This window comes from Ixodes scapularis, unplaced genomic scaffold (assembly GCF_016920785.2).
Source record: "Ixodes scapularis isolate PalLabHiFi unplaced genomic scaffold, ASM1692078v2 PGA_scaffold2__306_contigs__length_199485367, whole genome shotgun sequence".
Lineage (NCBI taxonomy): Eukaryota > Metazoa > Arthropoda > Arachnida > Ixodida > Ixodidae > Ixodes > Ixodes scapularis.
Genome location: NW_024609857.1, coordinates 23,707,405 through 23,727,614, shown reverse-complemented (window position 1 = coordinate 23,727,614; position 20,210 = coordinate 23,707,405). Strand labels below are relative to the sequence as shown.

At 49.9% G+C, this 20,210-nt stretch overlaps 2 protein-coding genes across 2 annotated transcripts in view; both read right to left on the bottom strand.

Annotated features, from left to right (window-relative positions):
* Positions 1–11,871: 11,871 nt before the first annotated feature.
* LOC120836902 lies at positions 11,872–16,524 on the bottom strand. Its single transcript, XM_042291318.1, has 2 exons — positions 16,434–16,524; positions 11,872–16,352 (listed from the first exon to the last, which is right to left on the bottom strand). Exons 1-2 carry the CDS (start codon positions 16,522–16,524, stop codon positions 11,872–11,874), a joined length of 4,572 nt encoding a protein of 1,523 aa, XP_042147252.1.
* A 3,042-nt stretch (positions 16,525–19,566) lies between these two features.
* LOC115325241 (T-complex protein 1 subunit alpha) overlaps positions 19,567–20,210 on the bottom strand; it is a 31,907-nt gene continuing 31,263 nt past the window's right edge. The window contains exon 12 of the mRNA XM_029985943.4: positions 19,567–19,990. Coding sequence (XP_029841803.1) covers positions 19,801–19,990 — 190 coding nt within the window. The 3' untranslated portion in view covers positions 19,567–19,800. The remainder of the gene's footprint in view (positions 19,991–20,210) is intronic.

The following is a 20,210-nucleotide window of genomic DNA, read 5'->3' as shown; positions in this document are numbered from 1 at the left end:
TGAACACAAAAGCCGGAAAACGAGCGGTGAGGAACGGTCACAGGCAGGGCGGCTCTCGTCGATGGCGATTGGCTGACCAAATACGAAAAGAAAGGAAGAAAAAATAATAAATACGCAAAAAAATAACACATAATCTAACCATTCAGAGCCTTGACCATTCTCCTTCTCGGGAAAGTGTTAAAAGATTTAGAAAACAGCAACAAAAACTGAAAGTTCGGTGGTGACCCCAGCCACGACCAATAAAGTATAGAGTTGGTCGTGACCCCAGCTACTTCAACGCTGCAGTGCAACCACTGATCTCTATGACAATTTGCTGGATCGCGCATCTCAGCTCGGTCGCTGCAGCGCAAATATGGTGGGCTATACTTCATTTCACCTTACGTCCGAGCGCGGCCGATGTTATGAGCCGAAAGGCCAATCAAACTGTGCAAAAAGCGCAACGTCTCTGCACTTGACAGGACTAGCCGGCGGAGGAGCACACACCGAGAGACGGCGAATACCGGCTGGTCGTATAAAGGGCAGAGAGCACGCCATGACGTTGTGCCTCTTTCGCTGTTTGATTGGCTCTTCGGCTCATAACATCGGCCACGCTCGGACCTAAGCTGAAACGAAGTATAAGGAGTATTCACTGGGCGCCATATTTGTGGGTGCTGTTTAGAGCGCATGCTCAGAACGAGCCCACATTAATAGGCTGCTAAGACCGGCAATCTTGAGGGTGCGGAATGCACGTTACAAAAGAACTGTGGAAGCTCGCAATCAGCACGCGCTCAGCAGTCGCGCACACAGCTATGGCCGCCAGTGAATACTTCCTATAGGAGGAAGTATTCCCTGGCGGCCATATTCGTGTGCGCTGCTGCTGAGCGCGTGCTGATGGCGAGCTTCCACAGTCCTTTTGGAGCGTGCATTTAGTACCGTGAAGGTTGCCGGTCTTAGCAGGCTATTAATGTGAGCTCGTTCTGAGCATGCGCTCTAAACAGCACCCACAAATATGGCGTCCAGTGAATACTTCCTATAGAAGAGGGAGGTGTGACGATCGCATTCGCGAAAGTAACTCAGTGATTCAGCATGCGCAGCTGTGGTGGGTTTTAGCGGGGCGGAGAGCCACCGACAAGCGGATAACAGCGCCACCCTGCACTGCAGGGAATTGAAGGTGAAAGAAATACATCGAAAGTACAGTAGAGTGAGGCGAGCTACAGGCTCCGCTCATGCTTTTAGTTGGACCTCAAAATGTGGAAAGCGATCAGGTGGAACCAAGCCACTTCGATCGCAGCGCCACCTCGCTGCGATCGAAGCAAGCGACGCCACAGGTCAAGGTCAAATGGGCAATATAGACCTTTAGGGGCTATATTGTATTTTTTTATAATTTTGACGTCAGCGGTAACGTGAAAGCACCACGACACGACGACGTGCCGTTACGACGACTCCACGACATCATCGTCGACCACGACGTTACGCGACGCCAAGATGCTGTCGTAAGGCCATGGCGACATCGCGTCGCGTCGACGACGACAACGTTTCGCGACATCAAGTTGCCATTGTAACGCGGTCGTGACATCGCGTCGCGTTGAGGACGACGCCGTCTCACGACATCAAGTCGCCGTTGTAACGCGATCGTGACATCGCGTCGCGTTGAGGGCGACGCCGTTACGCGACAAGTCGCTATTGTTACGCGGTCGTGACGCCGCGCCGCGTCGAGGACGACGTGGACTTGGTCGTCGATGCCGACGTTGACGTCGACGCCGCACGGAACGTCAAACATCGCTATGACGTCACGTTAACGTCGTCCTGAAGTCGTCGTCAACGTCAACGTCACAACGGCGTCACGACGAAGCCTTGACGGTGTATAATGTCGTCGTCTTCGCCAACATCAACGTCGACCCGCCCTCACGACGAAGCCTTGACGTCGTGTAACGTCGCCGTCGTCGACGATGAAGTCTACGTCGACGTCGTGAAGTTGTCCGGACGTCGTCGCGATGTCAAGTTGTGTCATGTAGACAACGACGTCGACGACCTGACACCAAGCGTCTTTATAACGTCACGTTGATAAGGACGCCGTCATCTTGACGTTGCGTGACGTTGTCGTCGTCGTCGTCAACGTCAACATCGACGCCGTTGTCAACTCAATATGACGTCACAACCCAGTCTTAATGTAGTGTAACGTGCGTTGTTAACGTCCATGACGACGTTGACGCCAAGGAATCGTCATGAGATCGCACGGCATGGGTCGAGAAGTTAGGTCGCGGTGAAGTTATGTTTTGACGTGACGCCTGACGTCTAGGTCGTAAAGATAAAGACCTCAAGGTCAGTAAAAATAGCCCCGCGTTCTATTTTTGCTATGACCTTGACCGGTGAGCCGGTCGAGAGTGGCGTTGGAATGCAACGCGTTTTTCATAAAAAACGGCTAATCCGAACTAAAGCCCCTCGATGTGTTTGCGCTCGTCTTTTAACGCTTTTATCAAGGGGCTTTAATCCGAACCACTTCGCTTGTAGCGCCCGAGAGGGCGTTACGAGCGAAGTGGCTTTAAAGCCCCTTCATGTTTTAAAAGTAGCGCAAGGTGCGTCGATGCACGAGGCACAACGTTACTAGAACACTCTGGAAAACTCGCCGTCGAAACCTGGGCCGCTGGCGTCCACCGAGACCGAGCTAAATACGACAACAGCGCCACTCTTTATCATTCGTCTGTACTGTGGTCACCCTGAGCTTTTAGAAAGCATGTTTTTCCGTAAAAACAAACGGAAAAGACTCTTTTTGTATGAAATTTATTGGAGTTTAGTACAAAATGATGGGCGCGTGATGTTTTCAAAATCTTTAGTTTGCAAGGTTTAGCCGGCACAATTAATATTTTTTTTTTTATAAAACCATGCCTCACCGGTGCTTTCAGGTAGCGCGTCCCGACCTAGGTGCATTTTAACTTGGGTGGTAAGTCGCGGCGCGTCCGCTGGGGAGGCGGGGGTGGCATCCCTGTAACCTCTTCCGCTGTATCTGTTTCGGCGCCAAAATGGCCGATTAAAGCCACAATAGACGTCACGTGCAGTTCCTCGAGTGGCCGCTGCGGGAAAAATGGCGGCGTTGTGTTCGCCATTAGCTCGGTTCTCGAGGACAGATCGGGGCCGCTTTTTCAGAGCAGTCTCTATGGCAGTTTCCCAACTGAGTGCTTCAAGTAACGTTGACGAGGCACGTGCAACGTGCAGCCATTGGGAACATCATGACGGCACAGCGCAGCACTGAGCTAGATTTCACACGCTGTGTTCTTCCCAGAAGGGGCGCGGCACCTGTCTCGAGCATTTCCATAACGATGAATTGCACCACTTTTCCCAGGATAAAAGGGCTTTAAGTGGCTTGGATTAGCCGTTTTTTCCACATGCGGAGGTACAGATGTAGCACTCCGGTGGCCCCACTCGTACTTTCTAGTATACTCTATCAAGGCTTCACAAGCCCACCATAGCTTCACTGTTGTCTGTCTTCATTGCATTGAGCTAAATGTCCAGTGCGCAATTTCTTTATGGCTAACAAGGAAATATTGATTGTGTGGCACTTCACGATTCTGATCAACGGTCAATATATTTTCCTCTTCTTTAGTGTTAACAGGGAGGTGGAGTGCAGTTGTGACGCTGCTGCGAGCATATCGATAAAGCTTCACATATATTCACATATCGATGCTAGCGCTGCGTGCTGAACATCGTTGCCGTTTTCTCCCGCGAGACGAAGCGAGCGATTGTCGCACCTCCCCCTTGTAGCCCACCATAGCGCAAGTGCGGCCGCCGAACGCACAACTTTACACACATAAAATCGACATTTTGGAGCGCAGCAAGGCTGGGCGGCAGCGTGGTGAAGACACGTTTTCTGCTCGTCCGTCGTCATTCGCCGAAGAAGTTTTTTAAAACCTGATGGAAACGGTGCCAACTGACTTTGAGAACATATACAATTTTTTTACGACAGTGCATCACCGCAGGAAAAAGGCATAACTCGTCGAAGGCAAGTCTCGCCGGTCTCGCGGCGTGATCAAAGGTTCCTTGGTACGCCGAAGTACCGCGTCTCTGTGCCTTCGCACGCTTGGATACCGATCAAGAATCGACGCAGTGTGGAGTTGTTTCGCGAGTGCAACGTGTGTGAAGACATATGTGTTTCTTTAGCAGCGTTTTATTTTACTCTGACGTCTGTACTTGTAAATTGCGGCATTCACGGTCCACATTCCAGTTTGGCGCAGTTGGGACGACGGACGAGGAAGGGGGAAGGGGGAAGGGGGGGGGGGGGGGGGGAGCAGCGTGTGAAAGGAGGTTTTTTTTTTTTTTTTGTTGTTGGATATACGCCAGAGGCACCAATAAGCACCGACCGAGGCGGTGGAATTCTCAAGTAATTGCACGAGGCTGCAGTGGAGCAGTTCGCAGTAAGTATATATTCAATTATTTTAAACAAAACAAATTGTGCAATTTGAGACATTCAGCAGTTAAAATGAACAGAACACTTGACGGTTGTTATAGGATGGAGCACCTAAATCAAAATAATATCTAAGTTAGACCCTTCACTGACCCATAAAAATTATAGTATGCATGTTACTGAACCTTATGCTTGGGCCCACGTTGTGTTTTGTAAACCGCCTTGACTGGTGGTGCCGCCCGATCTTCGAGTAGCGCGAAGGTCTTAGCTTGACCGGTATCCAAGCGTGCAAAGGCACAGAGACGCAACACTTCGGCATGCCAAGGAAGCTTTGATCACGCCGCGAGACCGGCAACATTTGCATTTGACGAGTTGTTCTTTTTTCCTGCGATGCTGTATTTTCGTAAAAATTTCCACATGTTCTCAAAGGCAATTCTCACAAATTACTAAAAAAAAAAAAAATAACTTTTCCGGCGATTAAGGACGAACTAGCAGAAAACGCGTTTTCAGCACGCTGCCGTCCAGTCTCGCTGCGCTCCAAAGGGTCGATTTTCTGTGTGGCAGGATGGCCGTCCGCTGGCCCCATCCGCGGTGCTACAGTGCCGAGATGTTTTGGTTGCGCTACAGTGTTGTTGCGCTCTCCTATGATTCCCTCTCGTGACGTCATTACCTTGCGAACAACAAGTTCGATGGTGTTTGTAATGAGCATGGTGGAAGCTTGAAATTATTGCGCTCTGAAACCAATCCTACCAACACCGTCAAAATTAACGTTCTTTCATTCCTCCTGATTTCCGTCGACGAGAAATCCTTTGCTAACGTCATAGATAGCATTCGACCAATCGTCCAAGGCCGACCACAGCGACGCTTTTGATCGTGCACGTCACCAATAGAATACGGGGTAGCGTTTGGACCGGCGCGACTCTACAACGGGAACTTGTCAGGCTGCGCGTGTAGACAACAATCGCGGCGCTGCAGCCGACAGAGCAGTAGGGTGCCCTATACAGAGCAGCAGAAAGTCGCTGCAGTCCGCACGTGCCGCTGCTGCATGTGCACGTGCACGCGGTGCGCGTGCACCATACTTGGGTAGTAATTCAATTACAGTAATTAAATTACTGTAATTTAATTACTTTTCCTGGTAATTTGTAATTGTAATAATTACTTTTGACTAAAAGGAATTGTAACTGTAATTTAATTACTTTCGAGCGTCAGTAATTGTTAAATTTCAGGCACAATTACAATTACTTTTGCAAGATTTTGTGGCGGCGGCGCTTTTCCCCCCTGGCCACGGAGACGACAACACAGCCAAAGCGACAGAAGAGAGAGCGTCTCCCAACCTCCTAAAAAAAATGGAAAAGAGGGATGGGAAAGAGAGGCTGGGATAGAACGGAATGAAGGATTTTGTACACTGTAAAACGATTTAATGAAGAATTTGAAAAATAATTTGATAAATGAGGGCTACGTTCGCGTCCGTTTTCGTTCCTGTCGTAGTTGAATCTGACTCTTCGTCTCGTTTGCTTCCTGTTGCTCCTGCTTCTAGGGGTCTTTCTTATTTCTCATTCCCACACGGGGGCATCGGAGGTCGAAGTCGAGCTGGTTGGCTCCGATCACATCATCCGGTCGAGGCGGGGAGGTTCGAGGTTCTCTTTACGCGTCTTCGCCGCTAGCATATTCGCTTACATATTTCAGTCAAGTTTGGAACTTTTTTGCTCATGAAATTATTCTCTTTTCTTTATGAGTTTTTCACGTCCTTCTCCTCTATCTCGTATGTTGATACCACTAACAGTAAGTCGTGCTACTCTAACATCGAGGCAAAGAAGCAAAGAAGCAGCAGGTCTCATTAACACGACTCACCCTGCCTTACTTCCAACTGTTCTTGCTACACTGCTCTTCCTTCTCCCAATCCTCGTCTACCTTTTTGTATAAATCTTCATTATTTAGTGTTCGCTCTTCCTAACCCTTTCAACCGTGTGTCAGCCTGATTGGACGAGATTCCAAAACTTACAAACCGCGGCTTTAGCTGTAGGGAGCTTGTTTTTGCATTTGTTGTTCGTTGAAGGCTTCTTTTTTTTATAGAGGGCTTGGCTTGCACTTTGTTTTTACACCTCTTTCGTGACCCTCCACGCGTTGTCCTCTCGTCTTGGCCTGTGGAACCGCCCCGAGGCGCGCAGTGCTGCTTTGCATTGAGAAGCTGCAACAGTCTTATCTACAATGGAAAAGGAAAGGCTGCCGGGGCCTTGTTGCGAAAAGTTCTCTAAACAGATTAGCACCAATGTAAAAAACTATAATCGTGAGGAGCAAACTCTCCGGACCGTTTCTGAAAACAAATTCAATAAACCGAAAGGCGACCTCCAATTTGCGGAAACGCTTGCAGGTAGGCAACTTTCTTGTTACTTTGAATAATACTTACAGTTATAAAAAAAAAATAATAATAATAGCTTGTCTATATCTTCCAGCTGAAACGCGCTCAAGTAAATCATGAAATCTAGGCGTCCAAGAGGCCGGAGTTTTGGAATAATTCGCGGATTCTAATTTTCGCGACGCGGTGCGGTCGCGATATAGATCCCAATGTGTTTACATTTTTTTTTTTCGCGAATTGTAGGCGATTCGCGAAATTCACGAAAATAAAGTCGTTTGCAGTGTATCATGAATTTTTCGAGGTTGTTCTTGCCATGCTAAATTCAAATCGGTCTTCTTTATGAGACGCATAACATCGATACAATCATTGCTATCCTAATGATTAGCTACATGACGATCCTAAATTTATTATTTATCTCAGGAGCTTTTTGGGTGTTACCGTGCACTGAATTAACCCAGAATCTCTGGCAATAGAGCTGCTGCTATTGTGACACTAGTTTTGTGGAAGCGGCCACAGTTCGTGTGCTACGGTTACCCACATCCGGCATGTTACAAGTTCACAGACAGGGTGAGGCAGCGAATCATCGTGGCTGAAATGTTTTCGTAAGTTGTCGTATCCTTTAAATGTTTGACGTCGTTTACAAGTTTCTCTTATTAGCCATTTTTACGTGAGTTTTATGATACCAGTACTGTCGCATATTTGTTTCCCTGTATTATTTTTAAGTTTATTTTTTCTTGGTTTGACTTTTATACCATTTGCATAAGCTCTAAGGAGATTCACCTCGCACCTGTAAATTTTGTCGCCATTTTTTATGTTTTGAGAATATATGAACGCAGGAGTTCATTACTCCAAACTATTAAGTTCTATAATCCATTTAACAAATTTCATAAAAGGAAAGTACAATGCGTGACATTTATACAGCGGCCATATAACTCGTTTACAGTTATATGGCCCAATGTGGGGGGTAACTCTCAGAAATAAGTAATTGTAAAGTAATTGCATTACTTTTAAAAAGTAATTTGTAATTGCAATGAACTACTTTTGCGTAGTAGTAATTGTAATTGTAGTTAAACTACTTTTGGAGCTAAGTAATTGTAATTGTAATTAAATTACATTTTGAGAGTAATTTACCCATGTATGGCGTGCATAATCCACAATCATACTGACCCTACTGCAGCGGGCAGGGCCAGGGCGTGCACGAGACGCAGATAGAAGGCTTGACGTGCTCTTTTGGCCAACCAGAAGCCGAAAATGATCCGCCTAGGACGCGACAGTACAACTTGCGCCATCTAGAGGCAAAAATATCACCTGGAAGATAGCGTACGGATTCAGCTCCCACCCTCTCCACCATAGCCTCCTCTATACGGAGAAAGCCTGGCGCGTCGCGTGAAAAGACGGCCGCCGTAAATGGGAAAGGAGGGGCGGAGAAACGGGAGCGGAGAGAACCTTGCCCGCTAGCGCCACAAAAGTGCGAGCGGCCAAACGCAGAAACAATCTTTTTTTTTTTCTCTCCTTTCTTGTTGTTATCGCGGAGAGGAGAAACTCAACGTCCACCCTTTCCCGTTTCTCCCTGCGCCCTTTCGAATCGCCGCGCCCGTTTCTCCCGGAGTACGAAAACGACGGTGACGAAAACACAAAAACAAGCGTGGTTCGGGGAGCGGCCGCTCATGACCCAAGCGCTCGCTGTCTAGGTCTGCCCTTTCTGCTCTGCGCTGCCATATTGGTCACCGTTCGGCGCGCTCCTCCTCTCCTTTTTCCAGCGGCCGCGCGCTCTATGGCTCCGTCGTCGATGTGCCAGGCTTTCTCCGTATAGAGGAGGCTATGTCTCCACACTCTTTCCCTTCCCAATTTTAGAGCGCAGCTCTTAGGCACCCGTTTCCGGCTTGAGCGACGTCGGCGTCGACGTAACCGTGAGGTCACGTGATCCCTGTGAGGTCACGTGACCCCCCGAGACGAGGGCAGGAGGTTGAAGGATGAGGGGAAGAGGAGGAGACAGAGGAGGGGGAGACAGAGGAGTAGCAGGCAGGATGACCAGGTGAGGAAAAGGGAGGAGGGGTGTACCCTTCCCAGTACCCTTCCCTCCTCCTCGTCAAGAATTGTGCTCTAGTTCGGCGTTACAGAAAGTTGTAAACGGCTTTCATTTTTTTTTTCGCTCATCGGTCACTCTTTTTCTCGCCGTGCTGGCCTGCTTAGCTTGGGCCATTTGGGCTTGCTGGCACGCAGGGAGTAGTATGTTTGCTGGGCGGAGAGCGAAAATGCGCTCGTTTGCGGGAATTATACTCGTTGCTTGCTGCACTCGACGTTGCTGCAAATGACCCGGGCCGGCTGACCAGAAACTGAAACGAAAGTTTGCCAACCCTGGGTGCACCAGTGCTTTAGACTCAAGTTCAGATGCAACAACGCTTGTGCCCTAAATTTAACAGAGCTTTTTTTTTTCTTTTTTTTTTTAATAGTTTTTTGTTTAGTGCACAATTTTTACCTTTGCGATATTGGTGTGGCTAGAGTTCCCGTATAGGCTCCATACGGGAGCCAGAGTTTCGCGTTCATCTCCGTAGCGCCGTCTTTCCTGCACGGCATGTTGATCCCGCTCGTCACGTGACTGAATTCAGCGAATACCGGCGCCGCACGTTCGAGGCGCGCGGCGTGTTCAAAAGCAGGGGAACGTACGCCGGGGCGCGTGCAACGTCTACTTTCCTGCACGGCACTTGATCCGGCTCCTCACGCGATCGCGCAACTCTGGCTCTTGTGGGAGCTATACTCTGTTTCGCACTTAGTGTGCAACGCTGTCAAAGCTACTGGCGCGAGCGTGTACCTTCATCTATGGTTTTGTTTGCGCGAGAACGCGTGTAAATGAGCAACGAGATCAAGCCCCATGGTCGGGCCAGTAGCTTTCACAGCGTTGCACGCTAAGTGTGAAACAGAGTATAGGTATAGCCACGTACTCGCCCCACCATGCGGAGCTCTGGAGAAGCTGTGCTATACGCTCCTTTTGCTGGGCAGCCGAGCGTTTGGAAGGGCTGGAAGAGAGCTTTGTGCGCCAAGAATCTCCGAGGCCATGGTACATCGTAGAATCCGTGAATAGGTATTCACTGACAGTATTACAACGCATAGAGTGATTATAATGTACGTCAGAGGTCCAACTGGCGCTAGTATACGGTTTCAAATTGAAGCAGACGGCAACATGCGGAACACAAGTTCGTCTGCTTCTTTGGCGAGGGTTGTGTTGACGTCAGAACGCCGACCTCTGATTATTTTTGATCGAAGGATAGTGGGTAGATCTGAAGGCAGCTTGCTTGGAGGTCTACCCACTATTCTTGAATCAGAGCTAATCAGAGCTCGAAGTTCTGACGTCACCTCAACCCATGCAAAAGAAGCAGAGGGACTTGCGCCCCCGCATTGACTTCCGGAAATGCATTTCTATGGGAACATGTGAGTGCATTTTCTCCCTAGGCTTGATTATGAGAGCAAATAACACGAGTAATTTATACGCACTAGGTAGCTTGGAAAATTTGCCAGTCACGTAGATAATCATATTGGTCAGCTAGAACGTTTTTCCTTTCAAATCTAAATTAAAAAAAAAAATTAATATTGTTTTGTAGATGTTATGTACACTTTCCGATACTGTTAGCGTGAACACGACATCGGCGCTTTTCTGGAAGTGGATTTACGTGCCAAAAACAATGACGAACATCTCGAAAATCAAGAGAGACGTCAAGAACTATGCACAAACACTGGATTGGTACCTACCTGTGCATGTAGACGATAGATATAAAGTATAGTCAAGTAATGAATGTGATTTGAAATAAATAACATTCGTTTTATTCCATATGCTGCTCTTATATGGGTGCAATTGTAAGTTTGTTCTAGAATTCAAAACTCATATCTGCATGTTCAGAAATTTTTAAAATGGGGAAAAGCCAGAAAGCTCGTGCCGCCCGATAAATTCAGCACAATGATAAAAGGAGACACCTTTGTAGTACGTGAACTTTTACTGTTTTACGCGTTTTAACCGCTCGTAAATAGGGGGGCATTTTAGTGGCTTACGAATATCGCAGATTATCAATATTAGCGTCGTCGGGATGTTGGTGCTTTTTGAACAAGTCCTAGACCTTTTCGACTGTTATTCTTGCTTAGATTCGCCGCTCGTCTTAACGCGCTTACTGTAAAACACAGGACTGGGCCCAGAATACTGGGAAGTTAAACATCGCTTCCTGATCGAAAAAAAAAAAAAACGATGCAACTAGAGCAATTTTACTTTTATAATGTTAATAAAGTTACCTACTATTCGCTGCAACCCAAGAAACAAAGGTGATTCCTAATATTCTCCGGCAAAGAGGCAACATTCACGCGTTTTTCCCTAGGAATGCACAGGAGCACGGCAAAAGCGGACTGGTTGCTGTCTGCTTCGATTCGAAACCAGAAGTCCCATAGACTGTCGAACCTCTAGCGTGCATTATAATAATAATTATAAGATATACAACGAACTTTTCCTCATAAAGACGGCATGCACGGTGGCAAATGCGCGAAACTCCTTTGAAGGCTATAGACGAACTTGAGTTCCGCATAGTCGGGGACGGGCTAAGGATTCAGTGGAAGCTTTGCTTCCAGCACGCGCTTGTTACCTATCACCGGGCTACAGTGAAACCGGGCTTCGGCTGCGCGTGCGAACAAGTGTTGCCAAAATCAGGAAGCTGTTGAAAGTCGAAAGCCTGTGTTGTCTGTTTGCCTTCAACGTCTCTCTTTCGTTACCGTAAAAAAGGCGGAGCGCGCAATGAATTCTTCGTAAATTCTTCGTTCCTTACAAACTATACACGTCGAAGTGCACCTAATGAGACATCAATTCTTCTAACATCATCATCACCAGAGAATGGCAGTACCATCGTTTATTAAACGATGCAATACATTTCGAAGTCCTGATAAATAGGTGCGTGCCAGTCACTGTTAATACACAAGCTAGCGATCTTTACTCGTGGCTATTCGCAGAACTAAATATCTCTAATGTTCAATAAAAGGTGACGCCAAACTCGGCAAGCAATTAAAACAAATTCACAATGTCTTTTGTATAACAGTCACATGCACATCGACGTTTAAAGCAGACTTTTTATAAACGTTAATTGTTACGCGTCTTTGGTACATTTCAGACAGACCATTGACTTCTAGAGCGACGTTCGGATCGGCTTGAATGTGGTCCCATTGATCGGTACCGTCTTCTCCTCCCTTCGTGGTGGTACGCCACACTATTGTTCTCTCTGGGCATCCTGTGGCCATACACGTTCTCCATCGTGCCATCAGAGTCCAACAAAGATATGGTAGCCGAAAGAACCGTCTCGCCGTCATCTACATCGTGGTGAGCCCTGCGATGTCGTTGCACGTAAGGATCGCAGTAAGTGTGCAAACGATGCCGGCGAGCGCTATGTCTGTGTCGATCGAAGGACCTGGAGTATTCCGGAGGGCCTGCATAGATGTGCGACTTGGGGCGCTCTGGGTGTCTGTGAGGACTCGGCCTGTGGTCCGTTTTGTAGTATGAGCTGTTCCGACAGTCGACGGCGTGACCGCGGTGGTCGCGTCTATGCCGGGAGCCGTTGGTGCCGTACAGTTCGAAGCTGTCCTTGGGACCCGCGGAATGCCTTCTCGCGTTTGGATGTGCCCGTGGCTTTCGGGCCTTGGGCGGTGAGTGAGACGCGCTCCGTACTGGCTTTCGCCCAGTGCCGCCCTGCCTCGGCCTGACGTAGATGTACTTCCCCTTCCTCTTTGTCTCCCATTCGACGGGGGTCACCTGAGATCGGTCAATGCTCGATAAGAACTCTTTACTAGGGGACTTCCAGGAAACGGCGGACGGTCTCTGGTTGTCTTCGGCGTCATCCATTTCGCTGGAGATGACAATGGTGGTTGCGATGGTAATGGAGTCAGGTTCAGTGACGACCGTGCCTGTTATATCGGTCGAATCGGTGCTGTATTCGGACGTACTCCCTCCGCTAGACTGAACCGACGTGTTTGTGGTGGTGTTGGACGTGGTTGTATCCGGGGAAAGGTCCCGAGACCGGCTACGCTTCTTGGAAGACTTTCGGCTCTTCGTTCTTTTCACAGGTGTTGCCACAGGGGAGACATCATTGCTCAAGCTCTGTTGTTTCCTCTGTTTCTTTCGTGATGCGCGTGTGGACCGCTCCGACTTTCTGGATGCCTTAGATGCTTTAGACATCTTCGATTGCTTGGAAGACTGTTTTTTGACTTTAGGATGTGTCATGGGAGGTTGGGTAGACTCTTCGGCCTCTCTCGACGTCCGGAGATTTGGATTGTCGCGACCGTCTAAAACTGCAGGATTTCCTGAACCTCCCTGATTTCCAGAGTTCACATAACCGCCCATGTTATCACGATTGTTTGGGTTGAAGTTCGCCGGATCGCCGTAGACCACAGGATTGTAGTTTGCTTCGTAGCCATAACTCAGTGGTTGAGCCACAGCGACGGGGTCGGGAGCCCTAGTTTGAAACGTCCTCGTCGAATTCTTTCTCCACTCTCCCAGGTCCTGAGCCAAGCGCTTTTGTACCCCGATCACTTTCCAAATCTTCTCCTCGGCGTTGTTGAGCTTTATCTCTGCTCGTGGATCTTGGACGTCTCCTGACCATCGGTAGCGAGCAAGCTCGTTGACGAGATCAACTTCCAAATCTATCAGCTTCCATAATTTGCCCTCGAGGTCTCCCATGCTACGAACGGAGGCCTCTGGGTTTCCGTCACTGCTCTGCAGTTGACGCTTGGCTTGAACAACTTCCTCTGACGTCGCCATGACTTCGTTCACCAGCTCCTGGATGCCGACCCCTCTTCTGCTCTTGTTGCCGCTTTCGTCCCTAGCAAATGGCAGCAGGTTGCAGATGCTCTTGCAGATCCAATCCCAAAACGGAAGTCCGGGTGGCACCTCTTCGGCAGCATTTTCGTTGTAAGACCGCCGCGACCGCTGAGATGTTCTGCTCCGGCGCTTCCTCGATCTTGGCAGAGGTGGTCTCTCCGAATCGTCACCGAAGCCGCTTCGCCAGGAGCGTTCATCTCGACGTGTTCCTCGTTTGGGAGAACCCGACCTTCTCGGACGTCTGAACGTAAATTCTTCGCTGTCGTTGTCGAGTTCGTCATCTTCGGAATACGTAACAAAGTTTCTTTCTCTTGATCTTCCCCGGTACTGACGTGACAAACTCGGCCTTCGTTGTGGTCGCTGCCTTCGCGCGGGACGTGGTGATGGAGGTTCAAGTCGGGACGGCAGCTGGGCGGGCAGAAGAGTAGAAGCGGACGAATGCACCCTTGGCACAACCAGCTGCGTCGGTTGCGTGACAGGAGCTTGTGTACCACTAGGCGAAACGTTTATTTCAATTCCAGCTTCGAAGACAATAGGACCACTTTCCTTGCCACCCTCGTCGCCCTCAAATATGGGTTGCGCAGCGTCCACCGCTACATCAACGTTGGGCATTCTTCTGTAACCCATAACCTGAGCCGAATTATAGAAAACAGTATCTCCCATCGGCACGACCGAATACATTAGAGGAAAATCCTGGGGCATGTAGTGCTGCGGCACTTCCTGTCCAGCGGTATCCCAGGACTGCTTGTTGTAGTTTCCGGTAGCGCCGAAATACGAATATTCGTCCTCGTTGCGAACCCGCTCTTGTTGCGTGCCCTGGTACCTGGTAGGGACGATGTAGCGTTCCGCGCCGTCAGCAGGTTCCCGCTCGACAGGTGGCTCTCTTACGCCCAATTCTTGTGGCTGACGATGCTGCTCGGGGTAAGCCACTGCGGGCCGTCTCGACATGTCCCATGGTGGATACTGCGGGTACATCGGAGGTGTCCATGGACTCGGCGCAGGCAGAACCATGTGACCAGGATGAGGGGGCGGGTACGGATGAGGAGGACGGCCAGGATACGGGTGAGGCGGAGGTGGTGGTTGTGATATTGTCCTTTGATTGTACTGTTCTCTTTCGGGGTGTTTGCTTTCCATATGGTGGTTTACACCACTTCTCTCGCGCGTCGTGCGGTCTGATGCATCACCGCCATCTCCAGGACTCACGGTCCATGACAATGTCGTACGTAAGCGCTCAGAATGCACTGGACAAGACGGGTCCTTCTTCTTATCTTTAGGGTGCAAGCGGCAGGGCATCGTTCGGTTTCCGTGAACGGGACAGCTTTTGCCAGCTTTCTCCAAACCATCTCTCCCATTTTGCGGAGGTTTAATTGGAATCATAGGCACGATGTTGTCGTCCTCGTGATCTGACGGCGTTCCCAATGACAGCTCGATAGTAGTGGTTGGTCTCCTCTTGCTTTTCAAGTACAGACGTTTACCATCGTCATCGTCTCTGTCACGACGGGGACCTCGCTCGTGCCGACGGTTACCTTCCGATTTTGCAGTAAAAAGTTTATCCATCAGCTTGAGCTCCAATTCGTACAACTTTTTAATGCTCTCTTGGACTCTGTCGGCGTCCGGCTGAGACACAGCCATATTTCTCTGCAGTTCATCGGTAAGGTTTAGTTTCATTTGTTGTAATTTGACCATGCTGTCTTCGGCAGACTTCTGCTGGTACGGGAATACTTCATCAGGCACGAGGGCTTGCGTGAGCTCGTGCTCCATCGCAGCCACTCTTTTAAGCTTGTTCATTGCTTCTTCCCTGTTCATTTCAGGGTTTGAAATTATGGTGGACGAAATTTCCTTGTACATTTCGGCAATGGCCTGTAACTTATCCTCCGTCACGTCGGGTCTCACGGTGGTCGCCGAGACGAGTGTCTCAGTCAGTTCGTTCTCCATCTCCACAATGTCCTTCAGCTGCTTCCGAGCCTCCGACTTGCTAATTCTGTTGGCCGCAATTTCTCCGGCCAACTTCTCCACAAACTCGGACACCAGCCTACTCTTGTGCTCCACTTGCGGCGATTGACCTGTGGGAGGGAGTCGCCTTTTGGGCAGGCGCGCAGACATCATCTGCGCTTGTTGCATGAGCTGAGCAGGGGATAGTGGCAATGGAGGAGGGTGCCCACCTTGCCTTATCACTCCTCCGTAAGGCGTGGCGCGCTCTCCATTGCGCGACTGTAGGGCAGCCTTTTCGAGAATTGACACCTGGTCCTCTAGTCGCTCCAGAACTGCAGTGTCCCCGACGAGCGAGGTACACGACTCCTGTTTCCGGACAGGCCCAGCTTGTCCCCCAAACGCTCCGGGAGGTAGTGTACCGAATTTCGCGAGAGAAGCCTCGTCCAATGCTACGTCCGGAAAAACACGGGGTGCCACCTCGGGCGCCTCCAAAGCGCAAAGCAGGCGTTCTTCATCGCCTACCTGTCGGAAGCCTTGCATGTTGGCGATTTTATTGTCGTCGGAGTCCGATATACCAATCTGGCTGAAGTAGTTTATCTTCTGGTCGGTGAGTTCCCGGAGCTTTGTCTTCGAGACGTTTCGAGCGATGATTCGCAGTTCTTCCGCCGCCATGGTCCGGTATTGTTTCAGTCCCTCCTTGCGATCCATGTCTCTGGCCGCGGACAGAATCTCTTTCCAGATGGCCATCTTTTTGCCCATGAGGTCCTGGAGTGCCTCGGTCTGCTGGACCCTCTCCGCATCCTCCTTGGACATCTGTAAAGGTGGCGGGGGCGGCGGGGGCGGCGGCGGCGGCGGCGGCGGCGGCGGCGGGGTCTTCGGGGGTGACGGCGCCTTGGGCCTGGATTTTGCGGCCGCTCCGGTTTTACCGGACGGCGTCGGCGGCAGAACATTCTTGCCTTTGCCTCCTCTCCCCTTCGGCGTTTTCTTGCTGCCTTTCTTGCCTTTTTTACTGCTCATGGCGGGGCCGGTCCCGCGCCAGGCGGCTCTGGGCTGAGCCGGGGCCCAAGCGAGCTGTGGCCCAGCCCGTTAGCGGAAACGCGCTGGCCACTAGGTGCAATCAGGTTCCATTTTGGCTGGTGGATATAGCCGCGGCTCGGCCGACGCCTGCGCACCCCTCAATCCACGTTGCCGACAATACCTCGAACGCGACGAGATGCCTCTTCCTCGTCCTTCATCGGAGTACGCCATCAAAGCATAGAGTAATATAGTAAACGTAAAGAGAGGACACTAAAGCCGAATCGCGGCCCAGATAGTGCGTTTAATTCCCTCCGCTACGTGGCGCTTTTCTGTAATTTTGTTAAAATTAATTAGAACTCTTTCTGTGAGGAGTATTAATTTTTTTAATTGTTATGCTTTATAATTATTTCATAAAGTACTTAAACTTAATATACATACTATGGACGTCCACGGGACATCCAAGACATTCATGAAACCTGAGGGGGCGTCGTGAGAAAAAGAGGACGGCCGAGAGAGGCGCGAGCGGGGGCCAGCCGGGGCAAGCGCGAGAGAAGGAAAAGAACGTGAGGCACAGAGAACGTTAAAAACCGAGAGCTGGAACGGGCCGTCGACTGACGGCCGTCGTATTTCTTTTTCACTCCGCTGCTTCAGGACCGGCGGCCAGTGGCCAGCGAGGACAGCCAGGCTGTCTTCAGGGCACGAGAACAAGAGGCACCCGCAACCGGAGAAGAGATTAAAGCAAGTTACGTTCACTTCCAAACTTCCCGTTGTGTGATTTCTTGGGGACAGAGCCGTTTCTGCTTGGGGAGCGAGCGGAGCGCAGCTTAATCGGGCAGAATTTACCTATTGAGCGACCCACGAACTTTAGGACACCCTGAGGATGTACGGAGAACCGTGTGTGCTGCTAGGGATTGCTATTACAATAAAACTGCGTAAAAAAAAAAAGAAAAAAAAAAAAGAAAGAAAGGCAGCGGTTTTGGGAGCCGAGGAGCTCTCGAAAGTCTAGCGAGGAGGGAGGCAAAGAGGGAAAAGAGAGAGAGAAAAAAAAAAAAAAGCAATGCCCAAATTGAAACCGATACTAACTTGACCGAAACCGGAACCAAATTATGCTTAATGCCGCCCGCTAGGAGCGCTAGCTGTCACTGGTTAGTAGAGTGCCTTCATACACTCGCGCTGGTTAGCTATGCTGGTTAGGGAGCGCGTCTCCGACTGGTGTGGTTAGCGTCCTATCCCGCCGATACATCAAAAGTGGCCCCGAAGGGGCAACAAATGACGTCACAGAAGCCGGAGTGTCATGTCGTTGCATGTCGCGACCATGGCGGGTTGGTCGTAGGGGTCGTGTTCCAAAATTTACTCGATCTTACTCCAGGGGTAAGAGTTTTGTACCTTGGCGTTCCAAAACCTACCCGCGTCCAGCGTTCTTCAGTCTGTGTTGTCAAGTGACACGACCCGCCGGAGTAACTCTGGTTCATTTGGGTAAGATTTGGAACACAGCCAGAAATGCTGGCGAAAAGCACAAGCGAACGCGAGTGTCGCTGTCGTCACAGCGTCCCAACTTCCGGCTGTTCTGACTTCCGTGGGCTGTCACAATGGAGAGTGACCTGCAGCAGAACAGGCGTCTGCTACGTCCAACACAGCTGCTGGGACACCGCCAGGTTCGCGACCGGCGGCAACAGCATGACACTTCTATGACTGAAAAAACTGAGTGCGCAGGCGAGCTGGTGGATGCTGATCATAATGTAGAAAACCCGAGACTGCGGTAAAAGCAAGGAAACGGTGTCGGAGAAGAAAGGCAGGTGAAAAGAACGTCTCAACTTGAGATATTATTTTATCCCGTCTTTCTTCTCAGACACCGTTTCCTTGCTTGTACCACAGCCTCGGGTTTTCTTCCTAATGATCGACTTCAATGACGTCATCAGGCGGAAATCGAGGGACCCCTTTTTTGGACGCGGTAAACACATCAGTCGGAAACGTGTTGCAGGCACCATAGCTCTAGGTTGGTTCTAGTCTAGTGATAGATTATACTCCGCGACTTTTCTTGGCAATGCAGTGGAAGGTACGTCCCGCGTCCCCTCTCCCATTTTGAGTGTACGCAGGCTCTCCTCCTCCCCAATTTCCGGGGAGAGGAGAGCCTGCGTACACTCCAAATCCCCTCTCCCATTTTGAGTGTACGCAGGCTCTCCTCCTCCCCCATTTCCGGGGAGAGGAGGAGAGCCTGCGTACACTCCAAATGGGACAGGGGAATGGCGGCGCCTGCGGGAGAGGATTGTGAAAGGAAATGCGCCAATGTTGTTTGCACTGCCTGCGCGGTCTGAGCTAAATTGATTGCGCAAGCGTTCCCGCTATCGAGTTTGTCTGCTATGCTCCGCGAATATCACGGCCGCTTGGTTAGCCGCACCTCGAGCCCCCCAGACCGTGCAGTGGCTGAGAAAAGTCTGCGGCTTGCTCAAAGCAGCGTCTCAGCTGAGACTGACTCGAGAAAATGTTGTCTAAGCTAGTCTTCGAGCTTAAAGGAGCTGTGCAACAGTTTCAGTGCTTTGCTTAAATAATTTGGGAGTTGGTGTCTTGACCTTTCCGAAGAACAAAAAACCGCTTTTGCCTGCATGTCCTAGTTTTATTTTAAAAATGGACAAAGATTGAGGTTTTCAACACCTCTCAACTCCTTCACCATATTCCGAGTCACGTGCGCTGTGACGTCATTGGGGGTTGCGCGGGGTTCCGGTGAAGCTCTCTCTAGAGCCATCAGTGAGCAGCGAGAACTCATCCGCTCGCGACCGCGCGACCACGTACAGGCGGGCGCAGCGCGAACAATATGGTGAAAGGAGGAAAGTCTCATCCGGGTCCGGCCATACCCGTCCGGCTCTCTATAGAAAGCGCTCAGATGGAGTATGTGGTAAAAAGAAAATATTTCTGTATGTCCAATTTCTACTAAAGGACAAAAGACTACAGAGGTTGCTTCTAACCGAATTCCTGAAAAATAATTTTCAAACAACCTCAACATTGGCACAAGAAACAGACAACAAAAACAATCCAATCCCCGAAGAAAATAAAAAAAAAGAAGTTTATTAGCAAAGCAAACATTTCAACATATTAGAATTGAGAATGACACAACATATATGCTTGCGAGAATGTCTTAAATAAAGGTGTTGTTCCGAATACATCAAGTGTCTCAAAGAGAGGTTCCCCTTCCACTCTCGCACCAGTCGAGCGTTACTTTTATTGCAAAAAAAAAAGGTAAAAAAAAAAGGGACTATTGCGCAATGTTTGACATGGTCATCACATGCACTCGTCCCTCTCGTCGTGGCTGGTTGGGGATGGTTCCAGCTTGATGAGGTCGTCGATCCGGAGGATTGTAATGGCGGCCTCGGTCGCAAACTTGAGAGACTTAATCTTGGAGACTGTGGGCTCCAGCACTCCGGCCTTTTGGTTGTCGCGCACCGTTCCTTCGTACAGATCCAGGCCCACCCTGCCGGCAGACAAGCGACGCAATCTGAGCAAAGCTGTCCTTCTTACAAGCCTAGTTAAAACACAGATCTTGGTTGCTCTTCTGGTAATGCTTTTCCGAAACACGGTTTCCATGGTCATTTCATTGACAGGAGGGGGGATCGGTGGCCGAGTGGGCTAGCGCACACCAGCTCGGAGCACGTGAAGCGAAAGCTCGCGCTGCAGAACCCAGGGATCCTGGG